The sequence below is a fragment of the Spizellomyces punctatus genome (genome assembly GCF_000182565.1).
Source record: "Spizellomyces punctatus DAOM BR117 chromosome Unknown supercont1.5, whole genome shotgun sequence".
Lineage (NCBI taxonomy): Eukaryota > Fungi > Chytridiomycota > Chytridiomycetes > Spizellomycetales > Spizellomycetaceae > Spizellomyces > Spizellomyces punctatus.
In genome coordinates this window covers 1,512,557-1,537,513 of record NW_015971541.1, presented here as the reverse complement: position 1 = coordinate 1,537,513, position 24,957 = coordinate 1,512,557, and the positions used below count along the sequence as shown (strand labels likewise).

At 49.0% G+C, this 24,957-nt stretch overlaps 11 protein-coding genes across 11 annotated transcripts; 6 read left to right on the top strand and 5 right to left on the bottom strand.

The window, feature by feature from the left end:
- Positions 1-39: 39 nt before the first annotated feature.
- On the top strand, positions 40-1,567 carry SPPG_03695 (uncharacterized protein). Its single transcript, XM_016751951.1, has 5 exons — positions 40-228; positions 476-781; positions 915-1,001; positions 1,074-1,148; positions 1,227-1,567. The coding sequence occupies exons 2-5, from the start codon at positions 574-576 to the stop codon at positions 1,289-1,291; spliced, it is 435 nt and encodes a 144-aa protein (XP_016609945.1). The 5' UTR covers positions 40-228; positions 476-573; the 3' UTR covers positions 1,292-1,567.
- Positions 1,442-1,962, bottom strand: SPPG_09132 (uncharacterized protein). The gene has a single exon (XM_016757289.1). The coding sequence runs from the start codon at positions 1,788-1,790 to the stop codon at positions 1,548-1,550; it is 243 nt and encodes an 80-aa protein (XP_016609944.1). The 5' UTR covers positions 1,791-1,962; the 3' UTR covers positions 1,442-1,547.
- Positions 1,595-7,051, top strand: SPPG_03694 (uncharacterized protein). The gene is made up of 17 exons (XM_016751950.1): positions 1,595-2,575; positions 2,648-3,025; positions 3,087-3,248; positions 3,316-3,386; positions 3,453-3,524; positions 3,604-3,768; positions 3,824-4,036; positions 4,102-4,194; positions 4,258-4,419; positions 4,493-4,588; positions 4,643-4,822; positions 4,884-4,980; positions 5,041-5,201; positions 5,269-5,541; positions 5,603-5,753; positions 5,813-5,885; positions 5,960-7,051. Exons 1-17 carry the CDS (start codon positions 1,996-1,998, stop codon positions 6,801-6,803), a joined length of 3,771 nt encoding a protein of 1,256 aa, XP_016609943.1. The 5' UTR covers positions 1,595-1,995; the 3' UTR covers positions 6,804-7,051.
- Positions 7,052-7,200: 149 nt separating this feature from the next.
- On the top strand, positions 7,201-8,306 carry SPPG_03693 (uncharacterized protein). The gene has a single exon (XM_016751949.1). The coding sequence runs from the start codon at positions 7,364-7,366 to the stop codon at positions 8,132-8,134; it is 771 nt and encodes a 256-aa protein (XP_016609942.1). The 5' UTR covers positions 7,201-7,363; the 3' UTR covers positions 8,135-8,306.
- On the bottom strand, positions 8,028-10,719 carry SPPG_03692 (TIGR01213 family protein). The gene is made up of 11 exons (XM_016751948.1): positions 10,331-10,719; positions 9,992-10,262; positions 9,829-9,934; positions 9,651-9,761; positions 9,483-9,562; positions 9,318-9,403; positions 9,134-9,259; positions 8,882-9,074; positions 8,770-8,823; positions 8,601-8,705; positions 8,028-8,536 (listed from the first exon to the last, which is right to left on the bottom strand). The coding sequence occupies exons 1-11, from the start codon at positions 10,680-10,682 to the stop codon at positions 8,260-8,262; spliced, it is 1,761 nt and encodes a 586-aa protein (XP_016609941.1). The 5' UTR covers positions 10,683-10,719; the 3' UTR covers positions 8,028-8,259.
- Positions 10,720-10,832: 113 nt separating this feature from the next.
- On the top strand, positions 10,833-12,283 carry SPPG_03691 (cytidylate kinase). The gene is made up of 2 exons (XM_016751947.1): positions 10,833-10,876; positions 10,980-12,283. Exons 1-2 carry the CDS (start codon positions 10,868-10,870, stop codon positions 12,009-12,011), a joined length of 1,041 nt encoding a protein of 346 aa, XP_016609940.1. The 5' UTR covers positions 10,833-10,867; the 3' UTR covers positions 12,012-12,283.
- On the bottom strand, positions 12,140-14,039 carry SPPG_03690 (uncharacterized protein). Its single transcript, XM_016751946.1, has 5 exons — positions 13,824-14,039; positions 13,473-13,743; positions 13,143-13,414; positions 12,907-13,075; positions 12,140-12,848 (listed from the first exon to the last, which is right to left on the bottom strand). The coding sequence occupies exons 1-5, from the start codon at positions 13,997-13,999 to the stop codon at positions 12,279-12,281; spliced, it is 1,458 nt and encodes a 485-aa protein (XP_016609939.1). The 5' UTR covers positions 14,000-14,039; the 3' UTR covers positions 12,140-12,278.
- Positions 14,040-14,150: 111 nt separating this feature from the next.
- Positions 14,151-15,881, top strand: SPPG_03689 (pentatricopeptide repeat domain-containing protein; the record flags this gene model as incomplete). Its single annotated transcript, XM_016751945.1, has 2 exons — positions 14,151-15,628; positions 15,695-15,881. The coding sequence occupies 2 exons, from the start codon at positions 14,151-14,153 to the stop codon at positions 15,879-15,881; spliced, it is 1,665 nt and encodes a 554-aa protein (XP_016609938.1).
- On the bottom strand, positions 15,796-17,210 carry SPPG_03688 (uncharacterized protein). The gene is made up of 7 exons (XM_016751944.1): positions 16,988-17,210; positions 16,813-16,931; positions 16,712-16,742; positions 16,395-16,651; positions 16,234-16,330; positions 16,120-16,166; positions 15,796-16,055 (listed from the first exon to the last, which is right to left on the bottom strand). Exons 1-7 carry the CDS (start codon positions 17,160-17,162, stop codon positions 16,002-16,004), a joined length of 780 nt encoding a protein of 259 aa, XP_016609937.1. The 5' UTR covers positions 17,163-17,210; the 3' UTR covers positions 15,796-16,001.
- Positions 17,211-17,247: 37 nt separating this feature from the next.
- On the top strand, positions 17,248-19,404 carry SPPG_09131 (uncharacterized protein; the record flags this gene model as incomplete). The annotated part of the gene is made up of 6 exons (XM_016757288.1): positions 17,248-17,585; positions 17,677-18,000; positions 18,061-18,111; positions 18,164-18,191; positions 18,271-18,289; positions 18,361-19,404. The coding sequence occupies 6 exons, from the start codon at positions 17,248-17,250 to the stop codon at positions 19,293-19,295; spliced, it is 1,695 nt and encodes a 564-aa protein (XP_016609936.1). The 3' UTR covers positions 19,296-19,404.
- On the bottom strand, positions 19,257-21,325 carry SPPG_03684 (lysine-tRNA ligase). Its single transcript, XM_016751943.1, has 6 exons — positions 20,879-21,325; positions 20,698-20,816; positions 20,539-20,616; positions 20,312-20,479; positions 20,082-20,244; positions 19,257-20,019 (listed from the first exon to the last, which is right to left on the bottom strand). The coding sequence occupies exons 1-6, from the start codon at positions 21,288-21,290 to the stop codon at positions 19,361-19,363; spliced, it is 1,599 nt and encodes a 532-aa protein (XP_016609935.1). The 5' UTR covers positions 21,291-21,325; the 3' UTR covers positions 19,257-19,360.
- Positions 21,326-24,957: the final 3,632 nt, after the last annotated feature.

The window sequence follows — 24,957 nt, the reverse complement described above, 5'->3', positions numbered from 1 at the left end:
GGTATCGTAATCATTGCAAACGAGTATCGCAAGTGCCACTATCGCTAGCGTTAGCCGCCCCCCGCATCCTCCACAGCCGTCTGATTTAACCTTGTCCTGCGAGAGATCCCGATTCCTTTAACGCTGGCGCACGTACTTGCATCGGTCGCAAGTCTAGGGTACTCCTGGGCTGAAGTCGGCGGAGTCTTCCTGTGAGTCACCGCGACGCATTGCCCTTTGACTTTGGAGGTGTGTTTCTGGACGGTTGGTTGGACGCCTAGCCTCCTGAGAGCACTCTGTGCGTAACGAAGCGGAGTAATCCTTGTGAAGCATACGCTGGAAAGTCTTGAGCGGTGTACGTAACGCGCGTTCGAGATTTTCGTGCCCGTAGCGCTTGAGGACTATTGCCGGGCTTCGCTAGAGGCGTTTGCAAAATCTTTCGTGAATCATACCCGACTACCTTTAGCTAACAAACGTCTGTACATTTTTTTTTCAGCAAATTGCATATTGTCACGGGCTGAGCGCCCTATTTCAGCAATCGTATATAGCTTTGCATCTGCCACCCCACTTTGAATTTTCGATATACCGATAAATATGGTGGATGCACCAGAATCAGCGACCAATACGGTCAGCGAGGGCGAAAAGGCGCCACCTCACACCCTTGTTGTAAATGACAAAGTTCCAGACGACAAGGTGAACCTGCGCTTCCTGATGATATCGGGGCAGAGGACGGACGTTTTTTTGGAGCCAAATGACACGGTTCAAGTCGTCAAGAGAAAAATATATGCCGTGTGGCCTAGAGGTACGTCGGAGGAAAGAAAAGCTGAAAGAAAAGCACAGGACATTGGACTGGAGCTTGGTTTCGCGATGTTATGCCGTGCATCGGTGTTTAAGCGTCCAATCTCATGATTCTGAATGCATATTCCATCCTACAGAGTGGGCTAGCGAGACACCTGAGGCACCTGAAAACTTGCGGATTTTGCATCATGGGCGATTTTTGGAAGAGCCCAAGACGCTAGCTGGTGGGTGAGCAACTGCAACTGTAGCACAAAACGCCATGTCGCTCAGACCCTGTCCTCTCAATGTAAACCCAGAATATAAAATTCAGCCAGGCCAAACGACTACTGTCCACCTTCTGGTCAAGCCAACTCCTCAAACGGAAGATAATTGTACGTACTGGTCAATCACTGCTGATGGGATGGATGTCATACTCCCATGTTAACGCACCTTTTTTTGCATCAAACTAGCGGGCGAAAAACCAAGGCAGGCAGCTGAAGAAGGCGGCGTTTGCCGCTGCTGTACGCTGCTTTAGCAGGAAAGACTCTGCGCGCACGTGTGTCGTAGTCGAGCTACGAGATGGTGGGCCTGGATATGGCGTTTGATGATCCTGTGGATATATCGTTGCTGTTACTGGGTTAGCTGGGAACCTAGAGAGGGCGAAAATCTAGGAGGATTTCTTTGTGCAAGTTATTTTAGCGAATTTTTATCTTAATTGTCGTCCATTCGATCAGTATCAGGAAATCGCAGCACAGACATATACACGAAGCGATATAGATTACAGATTTTGATCAACCCCAGCCAGTACTCCCCTTCCCCTCGTCCAATTGTTGCTTCCGGTGCCTCTCATAGCACTTTCGAAAAGCTAGCATCTCTGCTTTACAGGCGCGCCAATCTTTCTTGTTAAAGTGACAGTCCTGAAGAGCTTCGTGTTCCCGAAAACAGCCAGAGTTCTTTATGCGCTTGGTGTAGTCGTCGTCATCGCCCTCGTCCGCGCCGGATGTGTGAGATTGTGGTCGTGGCTGTGGGGACATTTCGTTGTAGATCGTCTGAGGGAAAGAGGGGCGATTTTTTACTGCGGCCCACCAAGCATCATCCACCCTGCCAAGAACCGGTCTAGAGCTTAACTCGCTGGAGTCAATGGACCCAGTGAAGTAACGAAGGAAACCGCGAGCTGAACCGAAGCACCTAGGAGGGAAGCGACGCGCTTTTCCTGGACGCTTTTTCAAGGCAATTTGGATGACTATGATGGCCCACAGCGGCCACGAACTCAAAGGCAACACCGTCGGCACAGCTGGGCATCACTTGGGACTGGGTCGCCTGCTTAACAAAGGTTTGACGGGACGCAACCTCTGGACTCAAACCACTATTACTCGTGATGGGCATGCAGACGAGAAAGGAACGAAATTTCGTGCGAACGAGCGTCCGAAGGGCGTGTCAAAGACTGCCTCACGACTCCCAGTTGCATCCCATCGCGACCCTGCACAGATACCGTTGGAACAATTGACAAGTGAAGGCCTAATGTTGAATGAGCGCGATCTTGCTCTCGCGGTGCGCTCCGTCAAACAGTGGAAAATGCTAGTGAGAAGGAGACGCAACCGCAAGCTTGCAGAAAGTCATTATATCCACACTCTACTGATGTCCACCTTGCGGCGGTGGCGGCAAGCATTTGCGAGGGCACGCATTGATTGGAGAAATCATGTTAAAGCTGATGTTCACTGGAAATATATCCTGAGTTTGCGAGCTTGGCGGGGTTGGAGGTCGTACATAAGAACCCGCACTGGTGATCGCACTGTCAAAGATCAAGCTGCGATTCTTGGTGGGCAACCTACTGCTACATTCGTCATGATCTGCGGCTTAAACTGCCGTCTAACGAGTATCTATTCCACAGGTCACCACCTTCGGCTGCGCCAGGCGCTTCGTACGTGGCGACAACAGCGAGAACTACAACATGCGCTAAGCTTGCGCTATTCGGATGCAACGAAGCATTACGCGAACAAGAAGATGGAGCAGGCTTGGAAGGATTGGCGTCAAAAACACAACATCAACAATCAGAAAAAGGCCACAATGCAATCGGCGGACGTTCTTTGGAAGTTGAATGTTACTCGAAAATGGATGAGCAAATGGATTAGACTTTATGCAACAAGACGAGAAACCGCGCGAAGGGCAGCGTTCGCCCTGAAGTTCAATCAACGAACACTGTTACGCGTCGTCATGCAGCGGTGGATCAGCGCCATCGAGATGAAGGATATGCGAAAAAGTGAAATTGGTGCGTGTCGTTCAACTGGACAGCGTACAGAAACACATCTCATTGATTCTTGTGTGCACAGAACGAGCAATAGTCTTCAGCAACCGCCACCTGGCGCGATCCGCACTGCATCTCTGGCACCTAAAGTATTACCATAGACTTGCTATGGTCGAATTGGAAAACGTTGCTCGGCACCACCATCGAGAAAAAATGCTGCGAGTTATCTTCCATGGCTGGCAGACATGTAGGCAGTCAAAGGGGGCCGTGAGTTCGTACGTGGGCCTTCTAACAGGCATGTGGTGTATTTGCAGACCAATCGGTGGCGGCAGAACAGCGTCTCTCGATGCAAAAGGCGCAAAAGTTCTATGATTCCCTGCTAAAGGTATGCCGAAATGCCGTCGCATTCTTGTCTACTGTCTGTTGTGACAGAAATTCCCGATCCACCTAGCGTCGAAGCCTCAGATGTTTGAAAGCTCTACCGCGACTGAGTGAGGGTGCAGACATGCAGTATTGCCGTAAGGTGTTGTGTGGGTAGCTGGGCCGTTGAAATAGACGGACTTGATGCCTTGGACATTGTCCATTAACCTGCGTCACAATAGGTATTGCGAAGTGCGTGGCATCGTTGGCGCACATTAAACGCAGCCCATGTGCGGCTACGCGAACTTGAAGAGGTTAAAGCGGGTGTCGAACACTTTCGGTGGCGTTTGAAACGGCTGACCTTTGCAGAATGGAAAGCCTTCGTTAATGAGAGGCGGGTTGAAAAGGTGTGGTGGGCAGACGGATCCGTGAACGGCAATAAAGGCTTACAGCGCTGTTTAGGAGCGATACCATAAAGCCGAAGACTTTCGTGATCGACAACTATTGCGGCACGCCATTCGAACGCTTCAAAACCATGCTATTGTAGCTTCTTTGAAAAAGCGTCAACGTGATGCAGCAGCGCAGCATTACAGCTGTACTCTACTACGACGATTTTGGGTTACGTGGACTACCGCTCTCACTGAACGTCAAAGTGAACATATCCTTACAAAAAAGGTTAGCATGGCATGAGTTACGTATCAGTTCAAAAATAAGTGACAAACAAAAACCGCTGCATGCAGCTCGCGACCTTCCACGATACATTGTGTATGAGAAATGCGCTGAACGTTCTCCGGCGGCACGCGAGGTCGCAAATTGACGCCCGAAATAAGCAGGTAGGGCTTCCTAGCAACTGTGTGTATTGTGCGCTAGACTCCGTAACCTCGTTGCTTTTGTAGGCGCTAGCCATATATCATCGGAATTCTGCCGTGGCTCGTAAAGTGATAAATGCTTGGTGGGTGTATGCAGATGAATCCAGTCATAAAATGTCAAGATGGCGGCAGGCCGTTCGGCATCGGTATCTGAATGTGATGAGGCTGGTATGGAAAATATGGCGTAAGGTATGGAAATCACGTTCTACCGCGAGTTTTTTTTTTCGTATTCAAGCATCATCTTTGTTATTTTCGTTTATAGAAGCTGGAGGAGGTACACCAAGATCGAGTAAAATGGCGAATGGCCGTCGCGCATGCAGACCGGCAGACTCAACGACAATATATTTTCGCGTGGAAGGTGAGAATTAAATCAAATCTACCGACTATATGAATCTCATAGATTATCAAACAGTCAGCCGTGGATGCACGCTCTGCCTTTCATGCTGTATATTCAAACTTTGCGGATCGGCGGGCTTATAGGCTTCTCCTACACTCTATGCGAACATGGCGTGAGAGAATGATTGAATCGCGCCAAAATCGTTTGGAACTGGCTCATGCGTTGCAAAAATGGGAACAACGGTTATGTCGTAAGGTAAAGAATTTTGGTTTGTGCTATGGTAACTGTCGGCCTTCTGTTTGACAAGTGATGACAGATTATTCATGGTTGGAAAGAGTATGCCGATGTGCGCTCAGAAGAGAGAGCATTTAAACAAAAGGTTCTCGGCGAAGCACATGCCGCATTATCGCGTGGTAAGGATCTCATCGTGCCAGATGGTTTGGAAATTTTTTACAAGCCGGTGAAACGTTTAGTGAAATTGCAATGTGCTATGAGAAAGTGGATCTTCCGTTTTCGCATTGAAAGATACAAGAGAGCTCTCGAAGTCGAAGCTGCACGATTTCATGAACGTTCCCTGGTGGGCAAGGCACTGTATGCTTGGAAGGGACTTTGTGCTCATCAGCGCTGGACCAAGGTATGATGTTACCGTTTCCATCAGGAGATATACATTTCCATTGAACCAATGCCATAATCACACCCAGAAATCCCTGAAAAAGTCGACTGCGTTCCAGCACCGTAAGCTATTGAGTCGGTACTTTCAATGTTGGTATTCTTCACGTCCAGACTGGGCTGCGATTTACGAATCAAATGTTCGCCAACCCATCATTTTCTGGGGCATGGGAATAACGCGCAAGACCTTCCATGCATGGATAGAGTACGTGCGAACCAAGCGAGAGCTGAACGAGAGGATCAAGGATGCCATGGGATGGAAGAGGGAGAGGACGATGCGGAGAGTTGCTGTGCAGTGGCTCAAGGTTGGCTTGCTGTCTTCATCATGATAGACAAACATGGAAATATTCAGGCCTATGACTATAGGTCGCGGAGGCAATACGCACGACGCAAACCGAAAATGCCTTGAACGATCAAGCTGCAACAGCCGTGGAGTCATTGCGCAAGGTGCAAAAATTTGCTTTCAAATGGCGGGCTAAGGTGCTGGCGTCAAGGGACCACAGACCACTGTCGGAGAGTGAGTGATTTCTTTCTTTGCACTGTCGTCGGCAAACCATTGATAGGTTCTACGAGTAGCGGTCCATCGTAAGGAACTTTTCCGGGAACTCGATAAAGAGGCATTTTTCACTATTCCTGGACCACAAAGCAGGTAATCACTTATATGCGCTCTGCATTTGAAGTTACATGCAATGTTTCTACAATGTTTTTCTCCCGCACGTAAAGACCTATTCCACCAGCACAACCGATTCAATTATACCCGGAGCGGTTGCGGAGCACAACGCCTGCTCCGTCCGCCGTGGTACCGCCCAAGAAACAAAATTCTGAAAACCTGCCTGTAGCTGTCCCGCCGATCCCCAAACCTCCCATTCCACGGCGTCCGAGACCGCCACCGAGAAAGCCTGGGTTTTTGCTTGAAGACCCTTTTATAGCGACTGCAGTCAGTAACGGTAGTGCCATTACCTTCGCGACACTCCTAGTACCAGAAGCGCAAGTAGGAAGTGATGCAGTCGGCGATTCGACTATAAGCACAAGCGAGCACGTCCCGAAACTCACATCGTCGATGCATCTTCCACCGATATCGCCGCAGTCACCCATACCGCACCAGTCACAATCATCGCTTCGCGCAATACCAACGAGTGGGTCACTCGCACCGATACATGCACTTTCATGCGAAAGGCGTGCTACCACGCCATCCGAACAATTGCTATCATCGCGTCCAGCAAACAGTGCGAGCATTCCACCCGCACAGTCCGAAACCACCAGACCAAGCGCTCCCCACCCATCCATCCAACAGCAGCCATCGGAAATTACGCTTATCGAATCCCAATTGCAATACTACAGTCACCTCCAGGCTCAGCACGCTCAAAACCACATTTTGCTCACAGGCCTCCAACAGGAAGCTGACAGTGCGACGGCGCAAGGTAAGGACTGCCGTTCCGTGCTAGAGCAAATTGATCTTGTCAAGAAGCGCATAAAGGAATTTGAAGAGGGGGAGTATGAGCGCAGAGGAATTATTCAAGTCCTGGCTAAGAGGGTGGAGGGATTACTTGTACGGGGATTAATGTGATACAGCGTGCTATGGCTCGTTGTTGAACTGAACACCAGCCCATGCTGGCAAGTTTTTGCCTTTTACGAGTCCATGCAGGATTTATTAAACAGTTTTAGTTGAAATGTCCCCCCTTTGAAAGACGTGAATAGTGTGCCATAAATTCTCGGCGCGCGCTCCGTTTGTCTATGCGGCCTCCTGTTCTCCTCCTTTGACCCATTTAGCACACCTCCTTTTTTTGCACACACACACAATAACACTCCCACCCGATGTTATCCGATAATCCCGTCCTTGCAACAACGCAGCTTGTTTATTTTCCATATTTAGAATTTCCAGTAACCTGGGTTGGCGTAGAGTGTGACTCATTCCTGGTAACCATGAGAGTCGATGACTCCCATGGGCGACGCAATCGGAGTTTCAATCCGTCGCTTTTGACGCATCGCATCATTTTCAAGGCGGGTTTTGCCACATATATAAAGGGCGAGCTTTCCTCTCCGTCCCCCCCAACCTCCAACTTTTGCATTCTTCACTCACACTCGTGCTGATTATCACCATCCCCTTCTGACGAATAATCGCAAAACATGGCTCCTCTTAATCCGACTTCAACAACTCCTACGCCCGCGGCTCCCAAACACATTGACAGACCGCGTCTTTACACTGACACGTACTACCGCTTCACGTACGTCTCGGAATTTGCAAACTTTAACGAAACCGATATCGCTGCTCTCAAGGCAGCCGCTCCCCTTGTCGCTCCTCTTGTCCCAACGATTGTGGATAAGGTTTACGAGCGTCTCTTTTCGTTTGACATTACCAAGGGCGTCTTTTTGCAGCGGAATCAGGGGTTTGAGGGTCAGCTCGCCAGCGACTTGGATCATCTTGTCTTGGATTCGGAGCAAATCAAATTCAGAAAAGACTTTTTGGGAAAATATCTCGTAAAACTGGTGACTGGGTCGTACGACAAGGCTTTCGTGACGTACTTGGATTGGGTGGGCAAGATTCATACTGATACGCCGTCGAAAAAGTCAAAAATCAACGTTGAATACATTCACGTCAATGCTCTGTTTGCCTGGCTACATGGGTTCTTGATCGAGACCCTGGATGCACACCCGGCCTTGCAGGCAGATCCGGAGGGAAGGGCAAAGACGTTGGCAGCATTATCAAAGCTGTTGTGGATTCAAAACGACTTGTTTGCAAGATATTATGTACGAGATGGGGCGGAATTCACGCATGGTACTGTAGCGCGTCGGGGCCTTTCGTTGATTGACAACAAGGTAGTGGGATGGCTGGTTGGCTTCGCTGCTGCGGCCGCTGCCGTTGGGTATGCAGTTGGAAAATCAAATCTTTTAGGATGAACTGTCGGGATCGGGTTTTTGTTTGGTTTGCCGTTCTAGATGAAATGCATTTTTATATGAAGGTAGATATTGCTACAACCGCGCTATTAAATACATGAAAATCTACACATTTGTGTTCTGCCTGTCTATATCAACGGTGCTATCTCCGAATCGATCTGTTTGGGCCAATCCAAGTGTACCTCCAGCACATCCAACTCCAAAACCTTGGCCCACTCTACACCAAGCAAGCTGGCCAAATTCGGATTCGTACGTCCATTATCCCCATGAACAAACTCTTTAACATACGTTCCGGCGCTCGTGCGCAAGTCGACACGGACTTCATCGGTCGGTGAAACAGTTGTTGGGGCAGCTGGGTACACCCGAAGGGATTCGATGACCTTATCTCGCATTAGGTCCGCTCGGCTACGAGAGTAGCGGCTGAGGTTAATCAGTGTTTGCAGAAAACACGCCCGCCTCATGAAATTACCGTGGTACTCGAGTCGGATTTTGCTGCTTGATAGCAAGGTCCCTTATTTTGGATACTTTATCCAAAGCTTCGGCCGTCACCGGTGAAGCCAGCTTCACAAGCGTTCTGATCGTTATATCGGCCTTAGCAATTGCACATTTGCCCAACACTGTGTCCATGTATTACTTACGAGTAACTCTTTGACTTTGTATTAGCGGCATCTTTTAAGATTTTAGTCTCCTCTCTGTTGAGAACCGTTAGTGTGGATGCATTCAAATGCTCTAATCGACCTCTTCGCATACCTCGGCACAATTTGCATATCCCTTGACAGTACCATCCCGTTCGCTTCTTTATTGATCGTGTCCTGCAATGCCTTCAATTCGGTCTCAGATGCCTCCACGCGTCGGGGATTGACCAACTCCAGATAGTATGGTCGGCCCCGTCCAAGCATGAGCACATCGGCATCCTCCCGCCCAGAAGAATAGAATTTGTGTCCTACATAAGGGTGCGATCAGCTTACAGGCATATGTTGCTCACATTTACCGCATTTGTACCATCATTACGGAAAAATGCGTCCACTTTGTTCGCAATCAGTTCCTCCACAGAATGCTCGGTCATTCGCTTGCCGCCAATTTCCCATGGAGAGTTGCTAATGTGACGCTGAAGCTTCAGGTAGCGACCTCCACAGCAGTCAAGTTAGCACACGTATCATGTTACTGATTACATCAAAATGCCTACCTGCGACGTAGATGGGAGCATGCTGCAGTCCTAGCTCAACCAATCGAGGAGGCTTTGTCACTATTGGCGGAGGACACATCGCCGCACTTTGAAAATCACGGTAAGTCCAATGCATCGTTTCACATGCACTAAGATTGATTCACGCATCACCACTCCATTGCTTACTCTGCAAAATGTGTATACGAGAGTTTATCAACCGATTTCGCGATCTTTTCAAAAGAGGTGCCATGAACAAGAATTTGCCCCTTTGTGAGAGGGGCATCCCAGAAACGGTGAGCTCAAATAGAAGAAGCAAGAATGACCCTGAGCGCACCGCATCTACCCATTACTCACCTTTTGACGTGACGTCTTAATTTTGAAGTCAGCTTCTGGAATTTTGGTCATGAATTCATATTCCTTCTTTGTTTGCGGGTGATCATAATGCACAGTCAACGAGAACGGGCTCTAGAAAGATCGTTATAATCTCGCCTACAAGCTCGTACATTATTGTTGGGGACATCATAAGAAGTACCTCTGGATCGTACGTTATACTGGACGTCTCAGCAAACGCATCCGATATTAAATACTTCAATATCTCTTTGACCTCAACTGAGACGGAACCATCAATCATGTCCGCCCTTCGAAATTGGCATAAGCCTCAGCCTCTACATCCCCGAAATGCACAAGGAACCTACCCCATCTCTTTTTCCACCAGCAGTACAAACGATCTCTGACGAATTGCAAGCTGCGGAGGTAATCGCATGCTCAAGAGAAAGGTTTTGTTATTGGAGCCGAGCGAGTACCCTTCGCTTTGAAAGAGCTTAAAGGCCTTTCCAGCAAGGTCGTGGTGGTCGCACTGTAAAAGTCCTAGACACGCAGAACAGGTCCGTTGGGGTGCTGAATCATTGGAGGGCATTGGTAGTGCGGTTTGCATCACAGGATTTGCGGGTGATGTTGGGTTAGGGACTAGATGTAGCAGCTTTTCAATATGTAACACTCTTCTAAAACGTCTCATAGAGCAGGAAGACACGAACCACCAACAGTTTTTCCGTCTTCTATCTCTAGCTTCAGTCTCTTTGCTTCCACGCCGTCTTCCGACTCCGCCTCCCCCTCCACTCCAACCTCCTCTGCCTGGGTCTCTCCATTCACGTGCTGCCCGCCAAAAGGCAGTCCACTCCATTCTCTTGTTAACGCTAATAGGTTTGCGTGGACGTTCCTATCCCTCACACCCAAAAACCTCAGCACACACCGAGGACAACAGTGTGCTCCCAAGAGAATGGTAGTAAGCTGTTCTGCGACAGGCGGTGGGTGAGGTAATGTGACGGTGACATGATCCAGCAGCCGCTTGGCAGTGAGAGCGGTCGCTAATTTGGCCAGGTATGTCATTCTCTTCCGTCGCTACGGTGATCGCACAGGAAGACCCAACAATTCAAACAAGACCCAGTGTCGGCACCTCAAGTCACAAAATTGCTGACTCATTGCTTACTAAGCCGATCATCGATTTATTTGGACATTGCTGCACGAGTCGCCTTTGAGATCATTCATCGCCATCCTCCCTCCTTCTCTGAAACATGTTGCAGGTAAGGAGCATCTTTTCATCTTCTTTAGAGCCTTTATAACGTTTTCACATCTTATCATCTTTCTCTGTTTATGCTTCATGTTTATGCAAACTGGCTTCCTAAGCCCAGACTCTCCGTGCTAGGGTTCCGATCTCCGCTCTTCAACGCCAACCTGTTCCCTGTCGCCAGAGTCCAATACTATTCCACATCAATTAAGAGCTTCCAAGTGGCCATAGATGGCCCAGCAGCGTCCGGGAAAAGCACGACCGCCCGTGCAGTGGCGTCGCGTCTAGGCTTCACATATATCGACTCTGGGGCAATGTATCGAGGCTTGACACTCAAAGCTATGGCGTGGAATCTGGACCCTACGAAAGACGCTCAAACCATCACAAATATGGCCTCTCAAACCAATTTTGCTTTTCGTACACCCCAACTTCCCGTTGATCAGCTGGATAACGCCAGAACAGCTATAACGCACGTGTACTTGGACGGGGTCGATGTGACGGATGAGATCCGATTGCCAATGATCACGCGCGCCGTAGCCCCTATAGCAGCTTTACCCTCAGTACGAGAGGTTCTGTGCTCCAAACAGCGAGCTATTGCTGAAGGAAAGGAAGGGCAGCCCCCACCCGAGGAGGCGAGTGCTGATTCCGAGTACGCAATGTTCCTCCAGGAAAAGATCGAGCTTGAGAAGGCCCTATTTACGGCAACTTCCGAAGGAGATTTCGCACAGGTTCAAAGTCTCAAGGACCAGATAAAAGAACTCGGTGACCTTTGTGCTGAATTGGCCCCAAAAGACGTGTCGCCCGAGTCACAAGTCCCCAGCGGCGTCGTAATGGACGGCCGAGACATTGGCACCAACGTCCTTAAACAAGCCCATCTCAAAATCTTTTTTGAAGCAGATCCACTTGTTAGAGCTAAGCGGCGGTTGGAGGAACTCCAGAGAAAGCAATCCAAGGGTGATCTTCCAGATCTGGAAACAGTGCTAAAGGAAATTGAGGCTAGAGATTTGTCGGATCGGACCCGTGAAGTAGGACCTCTATTGAAGGCCGATGACGCTGTTGTGGTGGACAGTTCAAACATGTCTTTGGAAGACCAGATACAGACTACCGAAGACCTGGTTAGAAGGAAAATGAAGGAAACGGGATTTGCATAGTAGGACGAGTCCCACTGCAGATAAGTGCGCATGCACAACCAACGACTATGAGCGCATATTCAATGTTGCTGCGTCCATGGCTTTCAGGCGTTTTCTGGTGATTCTCCTCACAATCACCTGATACGCGATCTATACAAACCAACATGAAAATATGGATTCCTCATAAACATGGGAACTATCGATTCGCGGAGCTTTTCCGTAATCAAATCATGGGTATTCTAATGCAATATACATCTATTTACAAAACTCCGGCCTCAGATCTTATACCTACCCCCCATTCGCGTGCGCCTTTGCGAGTTTCTTCATTTTAGCTCGATGTCCCTCACTCGTCTTTGAAAATTTGCTCTTTTGTATCAACAAAGGCATAGACTTGCTCATCAGATAAATCTTATTTCGCAACTCGGCGGTCCCTTGCTCCCCTCCGCCATGCTCCAATAATTGGTGTGCGAAAATGAAGCCGGTCATGTACGCGTCAAAGCAAGCCGAATGGTACTTCTCAAATAGTGTTCCGTCTGAAGGGGGTGGCGGATGCAGCTCGGTTGGCATGGGCGTCTGTAATGTGGATATCGCTGGGTTTGATACGGGACCTTCCACAGAACTGTTCTCTAAGTTCAATCCATCCACGTTCCCTTTAGCCACAGCCTCATCATCAACCCCATCCTCGACCTTGCCCAGATTATCAGCTTCAGACAATTCCGGGCCGTCATCCTTTTTTTGCCTCTTTCGCCGTCGCTTTGAGGAATTTCCGTCGGAGGGCGCTCCCAGCTCGTCATCTAGAATGATATCCAGATCATGGGACTTTGTGCAATATCGCCCACTGTTGCAGATCCCATGAGCCTATATTCAACACGTCAGATGTGCCGTCTTAATTACCAGAGACGCAACTGAAACATACAGCATATTGTTCGCAGAAAGGTTTTCCAGTGTCCGGAAACGCCCTTTTTCCCTTTGTGGGTGCAGGGGGTGGGGTCCACTTCCGTGTGATGGTAGGCATACGGTCCTTGATCTCGCATGTAATGAAGTCTGTTTCCTTGGATATGCTGCGGGCAAGTTGTACTCGCTCGCTAGGGATCCACGAAATAGTTACGACCAGCTCTTGCATCACGATATGAGTATGCAATGATAACTTACTACTTTCGAAACAGGTATGCCAGAAAACTCGCCTTCTCCCGCGTCACATAGTCTGCCACATATTTTGTATCATATATGCCCGCCGGAAACATTTCCAACATGTCGGCAACGAATGTCCCCAGCTCATTGGGAAGATCGGCGTGAAACGAGTAGTAGATGAACAGCAGGTCCAGAAGTCCGTTGTGAACAACTATAGGAACCTTCAACGACAGGATATGGGCGAAAATCGAACGCATGATCTGGTTTGTGTCTTCGGGAGGTACATCTACGGCCTGCAGTCCATGATCAGAGAAATATGATCATTGCGTGATATATGTCCCATCGTCTCACCTCATCCCCACCCGGCTTATAGAAAATACCATCTCTGTACAATCTGTTAAAGTCAAAACCATTGTCCACCAAGAAGGTCATACTCTCAGAGTTGACGGTAAACTCGGTTGATCGAAGCATGAGGAAATTGAAGTTATGGACGATGTATCCATGCTCTTTGGTGCCAGCGGAATTCGCCGAGGGTTTTGCCTCGAAGACAGAGATGCCAAAGGACACAATGGCATGTGTGCGTGCAACGTCTGCAAGGGCTCTGTAGCGCAGTTCAATATTTCTGCTCACAACACCGAAACAAGATATGACGATCGTGAGAATGAACTTCAGTGCAGCAAGGAGATCGCCGAAAACACATACGAATCCTTTGTCTTCCTGTTATTCCCCAGTCCTGTGAACTCCGTATCCAACGCAATATGGTGAGCACGGTCGAGAATATGGCGAATGGCAAGCTGTAAGGTTGACAAGTTGTGTCGAGTGATATCATTGAACGGCGGAACGGTCACTGATGGTTTGGGAGGAATCGGTCTGGGCATGGTGCTTGCGGCGGTCTGTTTTTAGTTATGGAGGTCGACCTGTAGATAATAAATGACGACGGGGGAAAACCAGCGAAGCCCAGAGGGTGTTGCCATGTCAACAAGCGTTCTAAACCCCAGTCAGTTTGCATTTGCAGCGATCCAACGCTCTATGCCCCCCCGTTCATCGCCGATAGCATCAACCGTATGTATAGCGTCCAAACTCCGCCCCAGGGGACACCGGCCCTTCGTCACCAGTTCGCACGCCTCTGTCCGCCAACAACCGTGGACCCAATCCAGCTGTCGTCGCCTTGTAAAACACCAGAGCCCACGACAAGAATTGGTTATAACCCCATACAATCAGTACACTTCGGCTGTTGCGGAAGCTGAAGTTAATATGACAGCGTTGGGGCCATGGATTTTTGGAAGATTTTACGGGCCTGCTGTTGAACAGAATCTAGGAGAAACGGCTACCGCGCAGAGTGTGGAGTTATTCGCTTCGATTGAGTACCACACCGACGTACTGCTCAGGGAGCGAGCACAACAGCGGAAACAAGAACAAGTAACTTTTCCTGATTCTACTTTTCCCATGCATCACCCAGGAGAAGTCACTAAACACGAGGATCCATGGATGCTGTACAGCTGTCTTGCGCACGATCCGACCCTTCTCACTCATTGCCCCAGCCAACTTTTTACCGTCATTTTGAATTACACTGTATTAGCAGTGACATCCCGCCAAACCTGCCTGGACCGCCTTTATACCATAATCGCAGACATGGGGTTCTGCCGAATCAAACCATCCTTGAAACACTGGACTATTGTACTGAAAGCTTATGATCGTTGGGGAAAACTGGACGACGTCCCTTACATGTTATGGGAGATTCAGCGGATGTCTCAGCTGGCTGCTGGAAGAGGGTCAATGGAAAATGGCGACACAGTTCCATTTTCGGATGCTGGCTTCTACCTCTCATTGCTGAAGCACTATACAAAGACACGGCACCCTTTCGCTGTTAAATGGGTCACAAGAAATCTCCTCTCCCGGTGCCGACACACCATCCATACCTACCGGCATATCATTGACTCTTATGTGGAGCTCCGCGACGTCAACTCGGCATACAGGAACTTTGCGCGCATGATTCGCGAAGGCATTATTCCCAACCGCGCCATATACTGCAGCATGTTGCATGGCCTATCACTACGACGTTGTGTAGATGTTGACAAAAAAGGCAGAAATTACAAGCACAACATTCGCAAGCTCAGTACATTGACCCTAGCGACCCGGATCCTCGGGGCCGCCCTGAAGCAAGACTGCGATTCTGGTCTCTTTGCAGCCACGATCCAAGTATTTGCAAAGCATAACTACTTAGAGGGAGCAGAAAGGATTCTGCGGCTCATGCAAGGCTCTGGCGTCAAGCCTGATAAACGCATCCTTTTGTCCTTTTTTTACCTTAACGTTCGGACCCATCGTGTCACCACTGCGCACAGTCTCCTAGACATCCTTCTACAAGATCGCACCATGGTCCCAGATCCGAAAGATCCGTCTCTGCATCGTTTCGTATTGCTGTCCTACATCCGCTGTGGAAAGAACGCTCATGCCCTCCGGCACGTCTGGAGAATGGACCAAATGGGTGTCAAATTGGATGAAGAAATGTGCGGAATGCTTATCACGCGGTTCGCGGATTGTATGCCTAACCGGGCCTTAGAGCTGTGGAATAGGATGAAGAAGGAGGGATGGACGGGAGATGCGTGGGTCAGAACAGTTGTCAAGAAACTTTTGGCCAAGAGGGAGTTGGGGCACAAGGAGACGACGGTGGACATGCAAAACCTGGAGCGGGTGGAGGCAGAAGTGAACGGAAGGGGGAAATCTTTCATTGCCCCTTTCTATACACCGTTCTTGGAGTAGCCATTGTAATTGCATCGACCAATTGTATAAACAGGACGTATTGCAGCGAATGAGATTCCTTTGTGCATTCTCCATCTACGGTCCGTAATTTGTGATACGGGAGGGGCATCATCGAGCATTTCACCAGATATACGGAAATAACTTGTAGGGAGTTTGCCGCTTGTACTCTCCCCACTGTAAAACAAGACAGCTATCAGCAATCAGTCACGTATCACCAAGTACTTAATGACGCAAGCACCTGCTCCTTGTACTTGTGGCTCATGTAATGATCCAGAACCGGTATACCTATAAAAGTATCCAGGATTAAGCGCGAAGTTCGGGAGGAGGAAGACAGCCGTCGTATACAGCTTACCCCTTGCTGTAAAGTCCCAGATATGCATGATAGGATTCCATAGAGCGTAGAGGTTACCAGTAGATAATGCATATCCACCTCGCCATAGAACATATCCCTGCACCAACAAATATCAATATGATCGCACTCATGCGCGGACGTCGTTGAAACCAGCAACGCACCCCATAATTAATGTGCCTTGCTCCTTTCCACAACCCCTCCGTAACGACCTTATTTTTGTTTTCCTTCCGTTCCTTGAACCACTTCCTCTGCAACTCCGAAAGAGTCTCCACAACTGATCCAATGCAAAACAGGAGGGTACCGGTGTATTGGCGAAGTGTAAGGTGCCAGGCGGGGACGGAGAGGGAGACGAGCGTATTGAGCGTATCGGTTAGGAGGTTGAACAGGGAGACATGGAGCGATTCAGCGGGTGTCAAGGCTATCTTTAAGGTCAGAATTGCATAAAATGCCGACAGAAATAGAATAAGCGCCCTCTCACCATTTTCGCTTATATGGAGGCACCAATATATCTATATGGTCGATCAATCAGAGGATCGTTGAGGATATGGTTAAGTCGGCCGTTTCCAAGACTGAACAAACCTGCCGAACAGCCCCGACGGCTGCGAATCCAACCAAAAGCTTCTGTCTGGGTGACAGTATCCCAATCACGGGCGTCGCGGCGGTCAGGCCCAATACCCTAAACAGTGCGTTTCCCCATCCTAAAACCAGATAAATCAGATCCCCTTCCAAATTCTAAAACCCATCCCCATCACACCTTTTGCAAAAATGAGATACTGCAAGATCGGATCCGCAGTTCGAAGTGCAACGAAGAGAGTCTTGGCTGGTGTGAGGTGCACGGATCTCGAAACCTGTGGTGTCAAATCTGCTGGTGACGACTTTGGAGACGATGCAAAGTCGGCGGGGAGCGTGTATGGTTGTGGAGATGGCATTTCCCGTGAAGCGAGATGGACGGATGCGATGACGTTTCGAAGCAAAGTTGCAACTTGTCGTCCAGTTCCGCTCGCTGAGTCAGATATGCTGCCATGGCAACAACAGGGGTCCATTTTATGGCAAAGGACGACGAGCGACTTGTGCAATCAATCCAACGTGCAATGGCCGAATCCCCACGTTCCCGCTCTCGCTCTCGCAGCCCTTCCCGCTCCCGTTCACGATCCTCTCGATCCTCCCGTTCTTCTCGGTCCCGCTCTTCTACCGGATCTTCGCGGTCTCGCTCCGGTTCCTTATCATCTTATAGTCGGTCTTCGTCGTCTAGATCAAGGTCCACTTCGCGGTCGACCTCCAGGTCGCGGTCTTACTCCAGGAGCAGAAGTCCAAGGAGAAGGGAAGATCGTAGACGAGGATCGGATGTTAAAGTGAGGTCTGCGGCTGATCCTAACAACAAGAGGTAAGATCTCGAGCATCTGCTCGTAAGTATAAGCGCTGACTGTCTTTGAAACGTCCCAGAGTCCAGGTGACGAATCTAAGCCAAAACACAACCCAGGATCACCTAAAGGAAATATTCTCCCATTTTGGTAAGACCATTGACATCCTCGTCCCCCACGAGGCCAGACGCCAGACTATCGATGGAAGGCCCTGTAACCGTGGTACCGCATATATTGAGTTCGCCACCCGCCAAGACGCCGAGCAAGCTCTTTTGGCCATGAATGGTGGCTGGATTGACGGCAATGAAGTGCGCGTTGTGTACGCGGACCCCAGGCCTGAGAGGAAGGCGAGGTATGGGAGGAGTCGAAGCAGGAGTTGGAGTAGGGGACGAAGAGGGGTTGATAGGTATGGTGACAGGAGGAGATATGATGATCGGAGAGGGTATGATAGGTATGATGATCGTAGACGTGGGAGTTTCCGGAGAGATAGTCGGAGTAGGAGTCCGGTGAAGAGAAGGTACTAGCTTTACGCCTGACGAATGATGACATTTGGATTTCGTTGCTAGCAGTAGGAAGGAGAGTACAAAGAGGGCTAGTGTAGGTTGAAGTCGTAGCATTTCCTTCCGGCGTGTGGTTATTTGTACGTATTTTAAAAGATGAATATCCTGATAAAAAGCCCAAAGCTGAATCCAAGGGTTTGTTTACACACGTGACTCGGGCACCAGGAACTGCTTACACCACTGTTGGCCATCGTTTGCTCCTCCAGCTGCAGACAAGATGCCAGAACCAATCACCTCCATCTCCATCCCGGCCACCGTCCAGTCCCCCAGTACGCCGCCATACACCCTGTACGAAATTCACTTGCGCGGCCCAGTCCGCTCATGGAGAGTCTCGCACCGCTACTCGGACTTCACCGCCCTGCATGCCACTCTACTCGCATTGGGGACCCCACCAACCCCTCTTCCGCCCAAAACCTTCTTCTCCCTCTCCGACGCTTCCAAAATTGAATCGAGGCGGATAGGACTTGAGTCCTACCTGAAAGGAATCCTGTACGCTGAAGACCCGAAATGGCGGCAAACAGATGCATGGAAAGCTTTTCTCTCGGTCCCTGCGGCGCGCACGGAACCCGATGCCGAGAGCTGGATGGAAGAATATAGATTTGTCAAAGATGAATTGCAAAGTCTGAGAATGGAGGTTAGGGATAAAGCTCCTGGGCACGCCTTGAATGCCAAACGGTCAATGACGAATTTGGGAGCGAGGATAAAAGCGTTGGAACAAGTTCGAGGGGTGACAGGGGGTGAAAGAGTACGAAGGGAGGATATGGTAGATGGGCTAAAGAGAGAACGGGAAGCATTGGAAAAGATGTGTAATGGGCAGCAACGAAGTGACGACCGGGTTTTAGAGCGGGCTACACTCCTCCCCGCCCCTGCGAAACCGTCCTCCTCAACCCGGAAGTTTGGCAACACAAACGCATCCCCGCCGAGTCTCCTCGAAAACCAACGCCTCATCATGCAACAGCAAGACGAAACGCTGGGCTCCTTGTCGGATATCATCAAGCGACAGCAGCAAATTGGGCTTGCAATCGGTCAAGAGCTAGATTTGCAAAATGGATTGCTGGAGGAGGTTGACGAGAGTGTAAACAGAGTCCAAGGGAGACTAAAAGGAGTATCGAAAAAGTTGGACAGGGTTTTGAAAGGATGATCAACACTGTGCTTCCCTTGTATCTCTTATAAATAGCCTCAACTAGATGATGTTATATATGGAGCTTATGCATTTTTTTCACCATGGCCCAAAATTGGAAACGCAATCACCTCCCTAATCCGTCTCACGCCCACCAAAAGCATGCAAAGCCGATCGACGCCCAAACCCCATCCAGTCGTGGGAGGCAATCCATATTCAAGTGCTTCGCAAAATCCTTCATCGGCCACCTGAGCTTCTAAATCCCCCACCTCCCGATCCCGAGCTTGCTCCATAAATCTTTGACGTTGTTCCGATGGTTCGTTCAATTCCTCGTAGGCGTTCACTAATTCCTTCGAAGCGATAAATAACTCGAAGCGGGAGGTGGTGGGACTCGTTGGTGAGGAGCGCTTGGCTAAGGGAGAGAGAGCGACGGGGTGGTTGAGGAGAAATGTGGGTTGTGTGCAGTTGGGTTCAATTGACGTAGAGATCATTTTGTCGAGGATGCGGGCGACGGTATGCGGCTGTGATACGCGGATATTGTGGGTTTTGCAGATAGTTAACAGAGCGGCAGTGGATGCGGGATCCTCTAGGTCGGGGACTTTGCCAAACGACCGTTCGAGTGCTTCCAGCACGTCCACACGCTTAAAAGGCTTTTCGAAATCAATTTCAATCGTTTGCATTTCACCATTAGGACCATGTACAGTATATGGTATTTGATACGTCCCTTGCAGTGTAAACACGAGTCCTGATGAAATTGAACGCATGAGATACCATGCAACTGCATCCTGCATCGCCGATAGCACAAACCTCGCAAAAGATCCTCCGTCATATCCATAACGCTCTCCAGATCTGTATACGCTTGGTAAAATTCGCAGGTTGTAAACTCAGGGTTGTGGGTCGTATCGATGCCTTCGTTTCGAAACTGCTTCCCCATTTCAAAGACTTTGTCAATTCCGCCAATTACCAGTTGCTAAGTACAGAACCAGCAAGTATCAGCCAAGGGCGTGCGGCAGATATTAACAAACCACGATAATAACCTTCAGGTACAGCTCTGGAGCAACCCGCAAGAACATGTCCAAGCCTAGAGCATTGCTCGTAGTTTTAAAAGGCCTTGCGTTGGCACCTCCAGCTTGAGCGCCTAATATTGGGGTCTCCACTTCCAGAAAACCTCTGGAAACAAGATAGTTGCGAATGTATTGTACGGCCTACATTTGGATCCTGAGTCTCTCGGACACGGACGATAAGAATGAAGGACAATTCACACCTCAGCTCGCTTCCTAAAAATGTGAATCGTCTCATTGTTGGCAATCAGGTCCAGGTACCGGGCTCGAAACCGTGTTTCCTAACCATCCAATTCTGTCAGACAAGGTCAAATGAAGACATTGCAGAAATAAACCCACAAGGGTTCTTCATAGATTCTCACAGGATCCAATAGGCCTTGTCCTTTAGGTATTCGATGCAAACAGGGTGCAAGGAGTGTCAGCGATCGAGCGACGAGAGACAGTTCGCCGGCTGGAGATCTGCCCGGATATCCAGCGGCCTCTGCATGTTCATGTCAATATCCGAGACGATAGTTACAGTGCAATAATCACAAAAGCACATACCTACAATATCACCTTCTCTGACACTTGCAACGATGCTCTTGTAGCCATCCTCACTCTCGTACTCGTTCTTTTTCACAATTATTTGCGTGCGGTCCGATCCACGTTGAATGTCGAGAAAAACGAGTTTCCGAGAAGCATCGCGCCGTGAGGTGACTCTTCCAGTTAGGACATAATGTTCTTCTCGCTTCCATTCTCCTTTTTCAAACTGCTCGTGGAATTTGGCGTTGAATTCACCACAAGACAAGAGAGAAGGAGAGACTCGAAAGCGAGGATATGGAGATACATTGAGCTGCTGCAGTGAGTCAAGTCTATACTGCTTGTATTCCTCAGGAGTAGGAGCGCCCGCTCGAGGTTTGGTGTGCGTCCGCCGAGCTAGGAACACGGCCAGTGGGAGGATTCGTCGGCGAAGCATGCCGAATGGAACGATCTCAAATCCTACATGGAAGTGGTTGATTGAAGCTGAAGCTACCATCACGTGATTGACATGCGGCTTGATTCAGATTAGAATGGAGCGAACCGCATTAACCAGCAAATTTAAGGTTAAAAGTTTGTCTCCCAATCGGAGGGTTAGCTTACAAATCGCTGTCAACTAGAATGAATTGAGATATGCCATTTGATGCCTCTACCAAGCACAATTCTACTGACCATCGCGACGGGATCGACTTGGTATCATTCATGAAGGGAGGTCTGGAGGGTGTGTTGGAAACTTTCAGGTGGTGTCATTATCCCGAAAGGTCCCACATCATGCACCTGAAGGACCATGTCTCCTTGACAGAGCTTCTGCCAATCCATCGCTGATTTTCTTAGCGTATAAATATGTTGACTGCGTGCAGAGGTTGTTGCATTGCAGCTGTGTGGTGTCATTCTCGCACGAGTAACATGCTACGGGAGCGACCGCGACTTCCTCTTCTTTACATGCAAGGGACGCTATATGGCTGGCATCGCCGCTCTCGCTCCGCCGTCATGCAATTATTTGGCTTTGCCCTCTTGCTGATTGGTAATATATACATGCTGAGAGCAAACGACAAGCTCAACCTCTCCCACTTCCAAAGAATAAACTATGCCACTGATTGCCCTGTCAATGGAGGTTTTGTAAATAATCTTCAGCAGTCATGTCCTCTTTTCCCCTTCCCCCCCCCCCCCACAGTCTCAGTTACGACATTGCAGGTTAATTCTCTTCTTTGGGAGTAGAGCCTAAAGTAATCACCAAACGAGTTAAAAATAGGAATGCAACTCTACGGACGTTGGTAGCTTCATGCTAAAAGCAGCCCTTAATCCCTGCGCCACATGGGACAGATCGGCCAGCGATTTGCCATTTTTTGACGCTGTTAAAACACAGGTCAAAACAGCAAAGGAACTTCTTGCACCTTTTCCACCTTCTCTGCTATCATGTCTACAGTTCAGTTTAGTGAGAACGAGCAGCAACGGGAATCTTTACAAAGTGCAATTAGATATATAGCCCGCTTGGACCTTCTCCACATTGAGCCCGGCACGTATGTTAGGTTGCCAATGATATGTTCCAACCGTCTATCCAATGGATTCGAGCGTATACAAGGCGGTCACTTTGTTCGTTACCTTGTTCGTCAAGCGTTGAAAGATTTGCACACGCGTGTTACTGAGTTTGCTTCTTATCCGCAAAAAAACGATACTCAACGCGTGGTTGATTATGATGCCCTGCCAATCCAGTTGGGGGCATTAACCCTAAGTGAGGCTGTTAGCGAGATGGAGGAACCGCTTGACGAATTTTCACTTGTGGATTACGTTCTGTGCTGGAGGAAATAGGGGAGCCTGGAGAGTCAGTGCAGGTCTCTGGAATAACGTTGCGTGGGTCAAACGACGGCATATATGACGAAGCCGGTCGCCATGTATGGCGCAAGTCAGGCCTCTACATCACTGGTCCATTCGGAATTGGAAAATCCCATCTTGTCTATGGCATAGTGTCCATTCTTCGCACGGATCCGACATATCGAGTTATTTATCTTAACAATTGTTACGAATGGACCAAATGCTGGGAACATGAAGCCTTCGAGTTTCTTCTGTCCGAAATCGACGCCGCACTGGTCAATGACTGGCAAGATGTCAATCTGTCTTACAGCACTTGGCGGACACGAATGTTAGCTGCACCTGTGGCCTCTAAGGTGTTTGCTGAGTTCTTAAGGCATTTAGAAGCCTGGTGTAAATCCCGCGAAATTCATTTACTATGGATATTCGATCAATTTAACGGCATGTATCCGAATCAATGGAAAACGTGTTTTCCTTGGGATGTGCCAGTCTCCTTCCGCAATGTGAGACGTAGCAAGGTTGTCGTTGTTGCGAATGCCACGAACGATCGGCACAAGATGTATTCCGAGGGATTCCATGCCTGGCATTTACTGCCCACTGTCTCGCTGTCGGAAATGCGTAGTTATTTGGTTACCGACACCATTACAGATGAACAATTGGATACGTTGGCATATTGGACAGGCGGCCTCTTTCTCGAACTTGGGAAATTTGGACAACTGGCCCGCACTAGGCTGCACACTGTCGGGTTTGATGCATTGATGAGCGAATTTGTGTCCAAGCGAGTACAGCATTATATCAACTTACACCTCCACTTCCGAGCAACGGTCAGATATGACGAACCGGCCTTAAACGCAGCCGTAACGCATATGCTCTTGGACAGCCCCATGCTTTCCCCCCTGTGACTACGATCGTCGTCTCACATATTGCATCCGTAACGGTCAAGTTATATCGCAATTAAAGCCCATCCACGAGATAGCACGAAAAGCTATCATTAACTATCATCGCTTGTCATATTCAAAAACATTTTTGGGAAGATTTCCGGTATTGGGCATCGCCCATCCTGGGGGTTAGGTTTACGGTGCTTACATAGTTGTGCGGGTCACAGGTTTCTGTCTATAATATCTGGCACTATTGACGCACTATCTATTTGGACGATGGATCATAACTGAAGCGCTATCCCGCTTGGTGCCATTTTGTCTGGTCTTAAAGAACTGTGTCCACATCCGCTCTCCTAACCCTCGATATTGTCAGTGGGGCAGTCTCTGGCATTCTTTTTCAGTGTAAAGGAATATACATTACAGCGCATGACCTTAACTATCCAAATGGACATACTGCCAAACAGAGCAGAAGACTCTACACAGACCATACTGCCACATATTATCCAAGCGATGAATGCTCAAAGCGTTCTTCTCACTTCCCACCTCTTGCCCCTCCCACCTGGCGACCCGTTGGGCTCATTCATCAGCGATCAGGTGGTGCAGCTCCACCCACCAAAACCTAGAACAATTGATAACCCATGAACGAACGGACCAAGCATGAAATCAAGAGCGACTCTAAGTGATGGATCCGTACCACAGGAGCTGAGAAAAGGATCAATAGAGTCGGAAAAACAAAGGACTTTTGAGTCGGCAAATTCTGGCGGAAGGTTCGTAAGGCTTCACGGTTCTCACTAAAGCAATCGTGCGCCGATCCCATATTGCCGCCTACAGTACCACGCTCCCTGGCAGCAACTCATTTCATCGCGCACGGAACACCGACCATAATGCCCGTTAACAACATCTTGGGTGGTAACGGCTTCAGAATCTCTGGTGTTCACCCTTTCGTCTGCGACAAAGCAACAATCAACGGGATAAAGGGTGTGCAAAACCAGGTAGGGATAGGCCGTCTCAGCACTTCATTTGATGCATATCGGCTTGCTTTTGTAGGCCATGTATAAATGCTGCTTTTGTAGTAAAGATTCTCTTATTGCAAGAATCGAAGCACTCTCCCTTTAATGCCTGATACCTTTACATGCGTCCTTGGGACTCGGTCTGTCGGTGTCATCGTTAAAGACTACTACATGAGCTCTTGAAGGCGCCGATGTGCAGGAATGCACGCAGGATAACAAACGAGACTACACAAAACGGAACCAAGTGTACGGCCGGACTTGTGATGCACCTCTCCGGGAATCCGACTAAACGTATTAGGGAGGTACTTCGAAGCAGGCATCTCGACACATCTAAGGGTATCTTGATAACGGAAAACAAGCTAGGTTAATTCATGCGCTCTCCGCCGACAATCATTCTCTTCTCCAGGAT